The sequence below is a fragment of the Anas acuta genome, chromosome 4 (genome assembly GCF_963932015.1).
Source record: "Anas acuta chromosome 4, bAnaAcu1.1, whole genome shotgun sequence".
Lineage (NCBI taxonomy): Eukaryota > Metazoa > Chordata > Aves > Anseriformes > Anatidae > Anas > Anas acuta.
Window position 1 is genome coordinate 43,565,774 of NC_088982.1, and position 14,529 is coordinate 43,580,302.

At 49.6% G+C, this 14,529-nt stretch overlaps 2 protein-coding genes across 4 annotated transcripts in view; one reads left to right on the forward strand and one right to left on the reverse strand.

The window, feature by feature from the left end:
* The window catches only part of LRBA (LPS responsive beige-like anchor protein), a 391,035-nt gene that overhangs the window by 169,774 nt on the left and 206,732 nt on the right, over positions 1-14,529 (reverse strand). For all 3 annotated transcript variants that reach the window (XM_068680931.1, XM_068680932.1, XM_068680930.1), the window contains exons 39-40: positions 12,163-12,309; positions 9,371-9,507 (exon numbers count right to left, since the gene is read on the reverse strand). In XM_068680931.1, coding sequence (XP_068537032.1) covers positions 9,371-9,507; positions 12,163-12,309 — 284 coding nt within the window. The remainder of the gene's footprint in view (positions 1-9,370; positions 9,508-12,162; positions 12,310-14,529) is intronic.
* Positions 3,417-6,240, forward strand: MAB21L2 (mab-21 like 2). Its single transcript, XM_068680953.1, has one exon. The coding sequence runs from the start codon at positions 5,023-5,025 to the stop codon at positions 6,100-6,102; it is 1,080 nt and encodes a 359-aa protein (XP_068537054.1). The 5' UTR covers positions 3,417-5,022; the 3' UTR covers positions 6,103-6,240.

The window sequence follows — 14,529 nt, forward strand, 5'->3', positions numbered from 1 at the left end:
GATAAAGCGAAGAGTCACGGCCAAACACCTCTGAACTATTTATTTCTTAATTTCCAGAACTTTGACTTTATTTAGAATATCCACGTGATTTTCATATTTTTAAAGGAAGCACTCGCTTAGCCTGAGAGCATTTTTAAGAACAGTACAAGAGCTAACCATCGTAGCCCACCTCAAATTTTCCCAAGCAAACACATGTTATTGCTTTCAACTGGAAATCAAGTTGGCAAAATCCCAGCATGTTACATGCTTTCATACTTTTTAAAATGGATATTATTCCTGCAATTAATCAATTACAGTAAGTAATGACCAACCAACACACTGAACATGGTTAATTCTGCGGGATGAAATAGCATGCACCCACCGCAACTGTATCCAAACAAATCAACAGGCCCAGGAGAAGTTTTTTAATAAGAAAATGCTATAAACGCATTAGAACTGTTATTTTCTGCTGCCCTCCTGATTGCCAGCTCACAGAAGGCAAACTTACGAAACAGTGTTTAACAATTGTACAGCTAAATGTCACAACTATGCATCCTGAGAAAAGAGAAACTACCATTAACGCAAGGTTAAAAGCAATAGTGAAAGACTTCAGATGGCTCATGGTTTAACAGAATATGAACACATCCACGTTTTAAGGCAGAATAGGAAAGGAAAAATAAGCTACTTAAAGGAGCAGTTGAAACCCTCCCCCTTCCCAGTCCAGAAAGAAAGCGAGGGGAAACTTAGAAACATGAATAAATGATTTAATTATCATACCATTCAATCTTTGTAGCAAAAAAAATAAAAAATAAAAAATGTAGATTCATGTAATACTCTGAACTGATGAGATGCATTAATGACATCTGCAGAAGTGAAAACATCTTTCCTCCCTCAACGTGTGCTATCAGCTAACTTCATGAACAGAGTCCTTAGAACACATCGGCAGATGGTAAAACCAAGGCATGACTTTAACGAAAAGGTACACACTGCATACTATTGAATGTAAACAGAATTTTAACTGTCAAACCCACAGCAGCATTTACTGTAACCATTAACCTGGTTTCGCTGTGGAGAAACACAACATGCATTACTGAATCATTTCTTCTCAAATCCATACATTCCCTGCAGCAGTTCAAGCTCCATCAGCAGTGCAGGAATGTATGAAAATGACAGGCAAAGGGCACTAGCTCTTTTCCCATACTGTTCTTCTATAAATGGAAGCAGAGTTCTACAAAGCGCTCAAAGCTGAGAATGTTTGAATACTGATCCCCAGGAAAAAAAATCTGATGATGTTAGGTTCCACGAGCAGATTAATTATTCTGTTTTCCACAAACCTGTTTCCCTTAAATGAAAGGACAGAAAGGAAACCAGCTACTAGGAAATAATGGAGCGCTAGCTGGGTCTCGTCTACAAAGCTGCCACAACCAAAGCGTATGTGTACACATACATATTTCATATGCTATTCATAAAAATACTTATTATCCCTTTTGGGAGCACCTGTTCCTGCATTCGCTTTTCTGTCTCCATTCAGCGAGGGGAGAGTGGAGAGAAAAAGGGTAGATTTGGCAGAAACCTCTTAATAGTCTCAAGTCAATTTCATTAGGCTTTGATTTGACTTAAATATTAAAAGTTGTATCTGTAACCTGTTACAGAAAGTTTAAAAATACACCTTTTAGAATAAAAAGGCTCTGAAACGTATAAAGTATGCCACTGACAAGCTGGCTAGTCAAGCAACGGCAAGTATGCTACTAGATTACACAATAAAAAGCGTGGGTGCTTCTTGCTAAAACTCCGATTTGTTTTCCAGTTTTCTTTTGGTTTTGTGGTTTTGTTTGTTTGTTTAAGGGTTAATACGGAGGCAGAGCATTCTCTCTCGGGGAGGGAGGAAAAAAAAAAAAATGTCTCCGCACATTTCCTAGCAGCCGTTCGCTGCCACTCTCCGCAGCGGGGAGCGAAGCGAGCTGCGCGCCCCGTTTCCACGTGTGGGTTTACACCGGAGCGAGCTCCCCACGGCGCCGAGAGGGAGGGAGCGGGCAGGAGGAGCCGAGGAGAGAGCAAATGCGCCCTGCACACCAGTCCCCTTCCCGGGAGCTTTTTTTACAGAAGCCCTCGCTAACAAAACACTATTGCTCCAGGCAGCGGCATGCTGATGTTGGCACCGCTTAAACCAAACAAACACGATGTTTAACAGTCAAATAAAATGTCCCGCAGCCTCCCTAATGAATTTGTCAAGGACCATCAGATCACCCCCGCCCCTGCCTCATTAACTCAAGTATGATGAGACGGATTATAACGAGAGAATACAGATCAATCGGGCTGAAGGCTTCAAGTGGCTTTTAGCCTCGAGAGTTTCCCTCTCGGCGGCGCGCACACACGCCCGGGCGGTGCTTTTAATGGCATACAGTATCTCCTGCTGCTGCCCGGGCAGCGAGCTGCCCGTGGGCTCCCTGCATAAAAGCGGAGGTGACAAGGGCTCTTCAATTACAGCCTCCTCGGGTGCCGGTCCCCCTCCGATTATGCAGCCCGGCGAGAGCAAATTCCGCCGCAGACGGAGCCGGGCTTAACGCAGCGCGGCCGCAAGCGCCCCGACGCCGGAGAGAAGGCTTTCCCCTGCGTTAGTCGCTGCAAGTGTTTAAGTTTATTGCTCAAATGATGTTTCTAATTAGCGCCGGGGCAATAAATTAAAGTCGGCTTTTGTTTAGCTGATTTATTATTTACTAGAGCTTCAACCTCAGACGGGAAAATTGGTAATGAATTGTTTTAAATCCGGACGCCGGCGACGCTCTGCCATCAGTCACTTTACCGGCGGGGGGAGCGGTCCGCGCTCTTTCTGCTCGGCCCCAAAAGCGGACCCTAAAAGGGGACCCTAAAAGGGGACCGCGCTGCCCCGCTCCCAGGAACCTCCTCCAGCCCCGGGGCTGCCGTGGGACCGCGGGACAGCCGGGCCGAGCTCGGCATCCGGAGAAAGGGAGAGAAGGAGGGCACCTGGCCTCCCCCGGGGGCTGCTCCCTCTCCTACCGGGGACACCGGGGACCGGGGGCTGCGAAGCAGAGACCGGGCGGCTCCGCGGGGAGGAGGCACCGCCGCCGCCGGGCTCGCCCCTACTTACTTCTCCCAGCGCGCAGTCGGCCGGCCCGAGCCGTGTTTCTAATTTAAACGCACGCGGCAAGCAGCCGGCGCTGGTGGCTTTATTAAACTCAGCCGGCCGCGGCGAAAGGGGAAGGAGCGCAAGGACGTGGGGCCAGGCGCCGGCCGGGCCGGGAGGAGCGCATCGGCTGCACCGGGACCTCGGGGGGCAGGGGGACTTCGGGAGGACAGGGGGACCTCGGGGGGGCAAGGGGACCGCCTGGTGGGTCGCTGCTGTCCCGGGGCCACGCCGGAGCTCGCCCGCCCCGTTTCGGAGCAGACATAACGGAGCCGCGGCTCTCCGGCTCCGTAGCCTTGTTAATGCGAACTCGCACCAAAAACCAGCGTGTCCTTTACAAACAACTCGCTTCTCCGCTTCGGGAGGACGCGCGGAACTTTTCGGCGCCGGGTTTATCGAAACGAAGACGAGTGCGGCCCCAGCCAAGGGCAGTAAAACAAGGTGCGCGACTCGGGGCCAGCGCCGCTCTCACTTCCACCGCTGCAGCCCAGCGTGAGCGGCAGCAGATGCGCATTACACCGGCGGGAGAAGCACCGCTCCCCCTTCCTTCCCTTCCCTGCACACGGGCGCTGGGTCTCCTCCTGGGGAGCGGCCGGCACCGTAGCTTTCCCTTGCCCCGGCGGCGAGCCACGCGTGGGCTCCGGGCACCGGCCCCGGGAGCGGGTCCCGCGTGTGCCCGTGCGCGCCCCCGCGCCCGCCGCGTCCCCGCCCGGCGCCGCGATTGGCCGCGGCGCTGACAGCTCGGCCGCGATTGTAGGAGGCGGGGCCCCGCCCCCCGGCCGCCCCGGCCCCATTCATAAAGTACCGAAGCGCGCGGCGGCACAGAGCCCCGCCGCCACGCGGAGCAGCAGCCGGAGGAGGAGAGAGAGGAGGAGGAGGAGAGGGAGGAGGAGGAGGAGGAGAGGCGCAGAAAGTGAGAGCCTCGGCGCGCACTTCCAGGGGTGGGGAGGGGGAGGAGAAGCGCCCCCGGGCACGGCGGCTACGCCCTCCCTCCCGCTCAGGATAAAACACACAAGTCTGTGCAAAGCGAGAGAAAAAGCAACCCTAATAAATCCAAAGGGGCTCCGTAGCGCTGCGGGCCAGGAATGGGAGAGCGCAGACCAAGCGCGCAAGTCTGCGCCTAGAGCTAGCGGGAGCCGCAGAGCCGGGCTCAGACAACGCCTCCGGCAGGAAAAGGGAAGTCACCAACACCCCCTGACAGGCTGAGAGCGGCGGCCAAACTCATGCACGTCGCTGGCCGTGCCACGGACTGAGAGCGGGAGCGAGGGAGGCAGCCGGAGAGGGCTCGCTCCGCCGCTCGGGGCATTGCTCGCATTCTTCTCCTCCTCCTCCTCCTCCCTCGAAACTTCGCCGCCGACCGGCTCTTCTGCGGGGACCTCCTGCGCCTCCCGGGGAAGTTTGGCCGGGCCGGGCTTTTTTCATGAACTGCTGAAGCGGGGGCGCAGCGGCGCGGGGGGGTGGGCGGCCGAGCGCGGAGGCAGCGTGCCCCCAGCGCCCCCCGCAACTTGGCGCTCCGGCAGCCGGCGGGGGCTGCCCGCGGCCCCGCTCCCGGCCCCGCTCCCGGCCCCGGCCCCGGCCCCGCCGCCGCCCGGCTCGCCCCGTCCCGCCGGCCCGAGGCTCGCCCTCCTCCCCGCCGGGGCAGCGCTGGGGCTCGCCGCTCCGCGCCTCGTCCTGCCGAGCGCTGCCACCCTCCTCCTCCTCCTCTTCCTCCTCCTCCGCCTCCTCCTCCCTGAGCGTTTAAGGGCGCTCGGCGGCGCGCCGCTGCCGCCGTCTTCCCGGAGGGGGTGGGGGGCTGCGAGCCGGCCGGTGCCCTCGGCGAAGCTGCAGCCTCCGCTAAAGCATTGGATCCCTCAACGTACTGCGAGAGCCCGGTGTACAGCCCGGACCTGTGCCCCAACATGATCGCCGCGCAGGCCAAGCTGGTGTACCAGCTCAACAAATACTACACGGAGCGCTGCCAGGCCCGCAAGGCGGCCATCGCCAAGACCATCCGGGAGGTGTGCAAGGTGGTGTCGGACGTGCTGAAGGAGGTGGAGGTGCAGGAGCCGCGCTTCATCAGCTCCCTGAGCGAGATCGACGCCCGCTACGAGGGGCTGGAGGTGATCTCGCCCACCGAGTTCGAGGTGGTGCTCTACCTCAACCAGATGGGCGTCTTCAACTTCGTGGACGACGGCTCCCTGCCGGGCTGCGCCGTGCTCAAGCTGAGCGACGGCCGCAAGCGCAGCATGTCCCTCTGGGTGGAGTTCATCACCGCCTCGGGCTACCTGTCGGCCCGCAAGATCCGCTCCCGCTTCCAGACGCTGGTGGCCCAGGCCGTGGACAAGTGCAGCTACCGGGACGTGGTGAAGATGATCGCGGACACGAGCGAGGTGAAGCTGCGCATCCGGGAGCGCTACGTGGTGCAGATCACGCCCGCCTTCAAGTGCACCGGCATCTGGCCGCGCAGCGCGGCGCAGTGGCCCATGCCGCACATCCCCTGGCCCGGCCCCAACCGGGTGGCGGAGGTGAAGGCGGAGGGCTTCAACCTGCTCTCCAAGGAGTGCTACTCGCTGACGGGCAAGCAGAGCTCGGCCGAGAGCGACGCCTGGGTGCTGCAGTTCGGCGAGGCCGAGAACCGCCTGCTGATGGGCGGCTGCCGGAACAAGTGCCTCTCGGTGCTCAAGACGCTGCGCGACCGGCACCTGGAGCTGCCGGGGCAGCCGCTCAACAACTACCACATGAAGACGCTGCTGCTGTACGAGTGCGAGAAGCACCCGCGGGAGACCGACTGGGACGAGGCGTGCCTGGGCGACCGGCTCAACGGCATCCTCCTGCAGCTCATCTCCTGCCTGCAGTGCCGGCGCTGCCCCCACTACTTCCTGCCCAACCTAGACCTCTTTCAGGGCAAGCCCCACTCGGCCCTGGAAAGCGCCGCCAAACAGACCTGGAGGCTAGCCAGGGAAATCCTCACCAATCCCAAAAGCCTCGACAAACTATAGGGCTCGCACCCGCCCGCGCCGAGCTCGCCCTCCGCAAACGACCGCGGCGCCCGCAGCCTCCTCGCCCCGCCACGCCAGCCACGGCTCGGGAAGAGGCGGCGAAGGACGGGGGGGGCTTCGCCCCCACCCACCTGCAGCTCGGCGCTTAAAAACTTGCGGCCGGGGCGCCCAGCCCCTGCCCCAAGCCGGGAAGAGCCGAGCCGAGCCGAGCCGAGCCCAGCCGCGTTTCTCCCAAGGCACTGGCAGAAGCGATCGGACTTTTGCCGCGGCCAAACGAACGAACCCCCACAGGTACCTTTTCGAACAAATGTATAGTCCTTTTCTTATTCTCTCTTCTTTTGCCTGAATGTTGTCACCAAGTGAAAAATTATTTAACTATATGTACAAATCGCCCTTTAAAAAAGTTTTACTGATGTTAAATGTATTTCGGTGCCAAGGTCAGATTATGTGCCCCGCGACTGACTTGTTGCAAATAGTAATAAAAATATTACTTTAACTTTACTTGGACTTTTCGTCACTGGTTCTTAAATTCAGGCAAGTAGATTCTGTCTGAACCTCGGGAGGAACGTTTAAAATAATATAAAAAATTAGAATTAAATCGGCAAGAGCCGGTCTAGAGGCGCCGGGCAGCCCCCGGCTTGGCACGGCCCCGGCGCCCTCAGCGCTGCCTCCATTTTCTGTGGAGCCCCGGCAGGCTGCACCACAGCCAGCCCCATACCTGAAACTGAGGGCTCGCTTAATTTCCTCCTAACTTATTTTATTATTTTTTATCGTTAACAGTATTTAGTAAGTTTGGAGCTCTTGCATTTTGTTCAACAAAAAAAAAATCACGGCTAGCTTCCTTGGCTGCCCCGAGCTGTCTGTTCGCCTTTGACTCGAGGTATAGATCCACCCTGAATAATTAACGCGCTTTAGAGCGAAGGGTCGATCCTTTTTTTAAACAAGCAGTCGTTGGTTGGTTTCTTGTTGTGTTCGGTTCGTTGTTTTTTTTTCCTTCTATTTTTATTTCCCTTTTCCCCGCGGATTTGCGCAGCCGGCGGTCGCGGCACGCCACAGCCAGGCAGAGCGCCTTGCCCCAGAGCGACTTTGGGGACGGGGCCGCGATTTTGGGGGGTCTCTGATCAGTGCTAACAACGGAACCCAAAGAAAAAAAAATATTTCTAAATCGGCTCGGGGCATTTCAAGGAAGTTTTCGTGTCCTGGCGGGGTGGGGGGGAGCGGGGGACGTTAAAATCTAACTTCTTGCTGCAGCCGACTCGTTCCATTTCTTCCTGATCCCGGCGGCACCGATGCTATCGGCAGCGCTGCCCTGTCCTTCGGGAGCTTGTCACAGTATTTGCCTTGCGGGAGTTTGGACAAATATACAAGGAGCTCCGATTTATCACCGGGTGAAGCCTCGTTCGTTAAACGGGCCTTCCGAGCTGCAGCGGCGGCGGGGCTTTTGGTTTTGGTTTGTAGGGGCATAGCCGGGAGCAGCCCTTGTCACCAACAGCCAGGTACGGCGATTTCGGGGGGCGGGAGGTGTTCATGCAGAGAAAAAAAGCTGCGGGGTGTTCTTAGCGATTTCTCACATGAAAAATACCCAGATGTGGTTTTTAACTCCCCATCTTCCACCCCCTCGAAAAGAGACACCAAGATACATTTTTTTTTTAGACTCGCGGCAGCATCACAACTAGAATACAAGAGACGTAGCCTGTACTTCACACAGCCACCTCCTCCTTTTAGTAAGAACCCAAATGCAACCTCTCAGGTATAGAATTAAAGTCACAGCCCCGCCAAACCTGAACGCCTGCTCGCACTTAGGAAAACAACCACTCCAGAGTATTTGAGACCAGGCAAAAAGCGAGCAAGCTGAATGCCTTGCATGGCAATGGCCCCATAACCAGGTACCAGAAATGGTAGGAATTCCTAACTAGACTTGAACGCCCTACGTGCTAAACATGGAAAACAGAAATGCAGAATAACGCAGACATGTAAGGCTTTTCTCATGCTAATACAATATGTAGCAGAGGATTTTAGACGCAGAATGAAATACAGTAACCTCTCCTTACATTTTATATTTATATGCTTCCAACCATTCCGTGTTCTAAGAAATACTATGCAAAGAGTAAGCATATCAAAATTTTAAGAGCTATTTCATACTTGAAATCATTTCAAAAATGTTTCAGGACCAAAAAAAAAAAAGTTAAATTTCATTTATGATACCACATAAAATCACACTTCTAACTAATCATTCATACTAAATTCTAGTTCAAAGAATTTCAGTGTTCTTTTTCAAAACAGATTTATTCCTTGATAAAAACAGATTTATTCCTTGATAGGATTTGATAATCCCAGCCTTCAGACCCACTGTGGCCATTTTTAATACAGACAAGAGCAATTTGCTCAATAGGAACAAAGAACTGAACTGGTGCTTAACACACAAGGTATCGTCTGCAGACAAGCAGAAAACCACTATGTCTTCCAGTGAGTTATTTTCACTTCATAAAGAAATTATTACCATGTTTAATAATAAGCAGGTATTTTAAAAATCAAGAGACATCCCTGTGCTTAAAATGCGATACAAGAATATTTATCGGTAACGTGTCATACTTTTGAAATGCTGCCGCAATACTGTAGAAAACATCCAAGTGCAACCTCATTAAGCTGAGCTCAGAATATCCTGCATTTGCACTGGAGTTTTACTGAAAAGTTGCTCATTCTAAACAAACACTGGTAATCAAGTAACTCAGAGCAAATAAAGTTCGTGGAAATTAACAAGTCACTTCAGAAACGTATTTTAAGAGGGCAATTATGTTTTGTGCTTAGGCACAATAAATAGTAACAGGCCCCGTAAAATTGGTTATATAATAATACGATACAGAAGCACTGAAAACTTAAGAGCGTAGGAAGTTAGGCATGATGTTATACTGGCATTATATAAAAATAGGAAAGTAAAACAAAGCATTTGGGCTAACAGCCTCGTTGAACTTTCCAGTATTCACACAGGCCTGTGATTCAAGATGTCTTTATTTAAGATGCCTCCCTGGAGCTTTATTCGCAGCAAGCTAATTAACATTCAAGTAGGGTCGAATTGTGGGAGGGGGAGAACGGGGAGAAGGAGAGGAGGTGGCACTTCAGTGAAGTTCACTAACATATATGGTCAGTGGCAAACTTACTAAAGCTAGGACACTGCGGGCCAATAGAGGTAAAGGAAGTAGAATGAAAAATTAAAGGTCTCGGGTAATTTGTCATCATCTCTCAGAGCTCAGGGTCAATGATCTCTTACCTTCGGGTCGATTTTCTTAAAACTGGGATCTTCTTCATCCACCTCAAAGTAGAGCTCAGAATGAGTGATGGAAAGAGTGCCTTTCACTACCACTGAGGGTGCCACAAGCTGGGCTGGTGCGCTTAGGGCAACTGGTCCTGCCAAAGAGGGAGAACACCAACAATTTTCAAAATTACTTGGTTTTCAAGCTTAGAATGTGAAAATAAATAAAACAGAGAGCTTAGCTCTTCCTTAAAAAAACAAAACTCCTTTTTTTTTTTTTTTATCCCAGAAAAGAACATATGTAATAGATTTACAGTGTCTCTGTTCTGCCGAACATTGAAGCAGCTACAATTGCAAACTGATGCATACATTATACATGCCAGGAGTTGGCTTTAGCATGGCAATATATAGTTTTTCCTCGGCTGTGTTTTCTTTTTGAAAAAGTTCAGTGGTTGCATACCTTCTGGTGTATGCAATAGAGAGCGTGCACACACGAGCACTTGAAATCTTACTGTCAAATGTGTTCTGTAGGTACTGGAGAGTTTCAATAGCTTTCCACAAAGATGAACACAGCAGTCAAGGCTCAAAGTTGTCTGACTGTGAAGTGTTCCCTCATGGATGATAGAAATCTATTGTTAAGGTTAGACAATGTTACAGAGCCTGAAGTAAAATGTTTTAAAGATGCTTTTGATTCCATGTTAAATATTGTTCAAGGATTCCATATAGCATTAGTGTAGCTCGGGGACTGTGGGAGTAAACAGCTGGAGGGTTGGTTTCCAACTGAATGAATTTTTATTGGAATAATCACATCTCCACAGGGCTTATCACAGGGACAAATCAGACGACTACTGAAAACAATAGGTTCGGCATAGATCTGACAATACAGAACCTATTATATAAACTAACACACACAGAGAGAAAGCAGGTTAGGTTTGTCATCCAGCTGATTAAGAGGTAAGGAAATGAAGTTACTTGGTTGCACTATTATCTGACTTTTTATAAAACAGTGGAAGATATGAAAGTGACACAGACAATTTTGTTTTAATAAAGCATCTATAAATGAGGTACACACGTTCAGGTAATCAATGTGAGAATAACTGACAAAAAATTCAGATGAATTGTCATTTCCATCGATTGTTAGGAGGGTGATGGTCCTTAATCTCGCATCAATCTCAATGTGTGCCACTAGGACAAAAGAAGAGATGCTCTGTTGAGATCAGAGCAGCTTTGCCCTCTATTCCCAATGTACAAATACATTGTGTTTGCAGATGGGCATGAGATAGCTGCAGAACTGCCATGATTTCCCAAAGCTCACCCCCACAAATGGATGAAATAAGCAGCTATGTGTTCTTTTGCTGTCTCCCTTTGCCCTCTGTACATTAGCATGTAATCCAGAGGAGAAATAACATTTTTTCAATCACTCTCAGACATTCAATTACAGGGCAAGCAGACAGCTGCAGAAGCTGGGGCAGTCCAGGTCCTCTAGAAGACCCCTGACAATTTCCACTTCATTTCTACCCACACCACTTTATTAGTGAGGATTACTTCTTAATCCTATTGCCATTGTCAAGATTATATAATTAAACTCCCCTTTCACCTCTATTACAGTATGAATGTATTACTGGAACCAATGAATGTATAATAAACGGGAAGGAAACACAGAAGGCTGTTGAGAAGAAAGCTCGTGGTAGAAAGAAAGAAAAGATCCACGTACATAACATGCCGTTGCATTATTCTCCTATTTATTTTCCACCACGCTTCCTACATAGGTTTGGTGTTGTTTTGTGTTTTTTTTCCAGTATGTTTTATTTTCAACTTTGCTTTGAAAAACTAAAGAGTGGAAAACAGTTCAGGCAAGGGATAAGCAAACTGACAATAAATAATCACTTCTGTTAATTTCATTAGATTATCATAATGTAAGATTACACTACTAGCTTTTTGGGGAACCACAATTATCCAAGCAATGACATCTTTCTCTAACAAAAATGTACATGGAATACTGCAGGTGAGAAAGCAGCGGAACACAGAGAAATTCGCATTTTCATGTAAACCCATGTTCCTCAAATAACAATGAAGATGCTTTATAACTCCCAGTGCCTGAACCAAGGAAGTTAATATTTACATTATCAATCGTACAGAAATGGACTCATTCCACTTGGATTGCAACAACAGCAAAGGTTGGTAAAATTAATCAAGTTCAAGGATCTGAAGTATCTGAAGTACTATCTTTTTCTTCAGGAAAAAGAAACCAAGACAAATATGGTTATGGTCTGTGGAAAAGGGACTTGAATGAGGGAATAACAAGGGGTTTAAGGGAGTTAAATCCAGTGAGCATACAGATCCTTGAAATCCAAGTAGATCACTAATATGTATAGTTTTATAAATGGGCGGAGGGGGGCGAGGGGGGGACCCTGAAGCTCTCCAAAGCCTTTAATTACAAATGACTCGCCTAATTGCCCACTAGGTCTAATGTTTTGAGGAATGAAACAAGGTCAAAAAAAAAAAAAAAAAAAAAAAGGCAGCTCTTTGCTGGGTAGAGCTTCTTTTTCTAAGGAAGATTTCCTAGAATACAGACGTCTACCGTGGAAACAACCAGGTTATAAAAACCCAAGAAAGAAAATGCACAACTGTCCTCAAGCAAATAAGTAAATTCCCAGCATCAGAGGTGTACAGAAAGTGATCTGAAAGACCCAGTTATGGGAAGGAAAAATTTAATGGTGTGTATCCTAAATTAGTATTCACTGCAGTGCAGGGGAGATGAGAACTTAAACAGTAAAGAAGCTGATGAGAAATTAGATAGCTGAAGTTACCCGTTAAGTTCTCCACTTCTCTCTCCTCTATGAATGACGTGATATCGTCGTCGCCTTCCAAGAGAATCTCACTTTCTGAGTTCTGATTTCCTAAGACTTGACTCTTGATGGACTGCTTTCCTTTAACAAGTATATCTTCATCAGGAGCTGAAATGAGAAAGAGACACATTGCTCTGTCAGGTTTCAGAGGCAGAGACAAAGGAATATAGCTTTGGTTTGTGTGATTTTTTCTTTTTACATAAAAAATGAAAGTCGAGAAAGAAAACACTGTTTCGGACTAGCTACGGGAAGTACCTGCCTTAATCCTCTAACGTTAAAACACAGCTACTTTTAATCCTATTAAGCCTGCCCCAAACTACCCGGAGCTCTCTGCAGCGTTTAACTCCGTTTCAAGTGTCTGTGCCGGGGCCGGGCGGGGAGGGGGGAGGCAGGACGGGCTCTCCTCTCTCCGGCCGCGGGGCGACTTCCCCTGCCGGCGGCAGGTCCCGCTGCCCCCCTGCCCCTCAGCAGCCTTCCAGCCCCGCTTCTCCGGCTCGGGCGGCAACGGGGAGACACGGGGGGGGCTTCCCCGGGCCGGAGCCGGGGTGCACCTGCCCGCGGGAGGCACGGGGCTGTGCCGCCGCCAAAGGAGGCGACGGCAGCGCGGGGTTTGCCCGCAGCAGCGCTGCCGCCACCGCCCAGAAGGGAGCTACCGGAGCCCGGCCCCCGGTCCCCTCCGGTTCCCTCCTGCCCCGGGCGGCCCCCGGCTCGCAGCCGGGCCCCGGGGGCGGCAGCAGCCTCCCGGGAGCTGCCGGTGCCCGCCGGGAGCCCCCGCAGCATCCCCCCGGCCGCCGGCGCTGCGGCTGCTCCGTGGGAACGAGGAGCGGGGAGCCGCGGCCGAAGGGGGAGGGCGAGAGCTCGCCAGGCTGAAGTTGCCGCTCGTTGGCAACCCTGAATTCCTTTTCTCTCTTTCGAAGCTGAAGCCGAGCGGGCTATTTCTTTAAAAGCGGTTTAAGAATGCCCACGGAACTGCCGCGCTGGAAAAAACGTGCGCCAAGCACATCGTGAGCGCCTAACTTCAGCACACTGCTCCTTGCTGGCGCTGATTGCTGCCATACACGGTTTGAAGTTCCACCGGCTGGCTTTAAAAAAAAAAAAGAAGTTAATCTGCAAACATTTACAGAAGAAGGCAAGTCCCCAGTGGCAATATATAAAGTTTAAATTAAGTAAATATATGCACATAAATTGCAAATAATAAACTTTTCAATTAAGTGAAAACTAAACCAAAAAAAAAAAAATCTCCCAAACCCTAAAAAATATCAACAAATATTCTGGTTTTGCCATATGCCCGGAGCTTAACAAAGGAAGTTTAACTTGCCATACAAAATAAAATTCAATTTATGCACGGTCATTTCTCTCCGAACAATAGCTGCCACTTGTCAGCCTTCAAAAAATAAAGTATTGAAAAGCTTTAACTGCATTATACAAACACAGATTTTACTTTCTTCTAAAACATACTCATGTAAATAATGATAACTCCGATTCTGGAATTGTTCAACGTGAGTCGAAAACCTTCTTGTCATGGAAAATATGCAGCTGATATTTAGAAAGGTTTTCCTGTAATTAACTCCCCTTGAGGATTTTAAGTTAGCAGCAGTAAAATTACCAACAGTATACTAATACACACCACATGCACTGTTGCTCAGTGGCCCAGCAGCATTCTGTTGAAGATCAAAAAAAGTAAAATAGAACAAAACCATGCCAGGGAAAAAGTAAAGGATAATCAGCCCTTTTTTCTTCTCCCTTTTTTCCCCCCTATTTAATGCTAGAAAACTATTTGGTGTTTCAAAAACCTCCATGTGCATAGTACATAGCTGTCATTTTTGCTTCCTTCATTATAATGTCATACTGAAGGTACTATTTCAAACTAGCCTTCTACCTATTCTCATTTAAGATTGAACTGAAAGCCAAGATCAAAGTTCAATACTTTTACATTTAGCATAACTTGTCCAAGTTACTAGTACGTCCTGCAGTCTTTTTTTCTCATCTATCACGAAGAAAAAGTAAAATCAATATGGCCACTTCCTCGCCAGAGACGATCGGGTAACAGAAATACACACCTCCTGCCTCGTCTTTCCTCATTCTGATGATATTTATTTCTCAAACTAACTATATTATAGCGATTCAAAAACATACACCTTGCATAACTGCCTTTTTTCAAGAGAAGATTTTAGATTATGAGTTTAGTCCATCTTTGTAAATTGTTTACATTTTTGTCATTTCTCCGCACAATGTTGGCTACCCACGTTTCCTGACACATGCACCATACGCACAAATGTGTAGTGTACGTGCGCAGGCACCAGCTACTGGAAGGCGATCAGACATCAC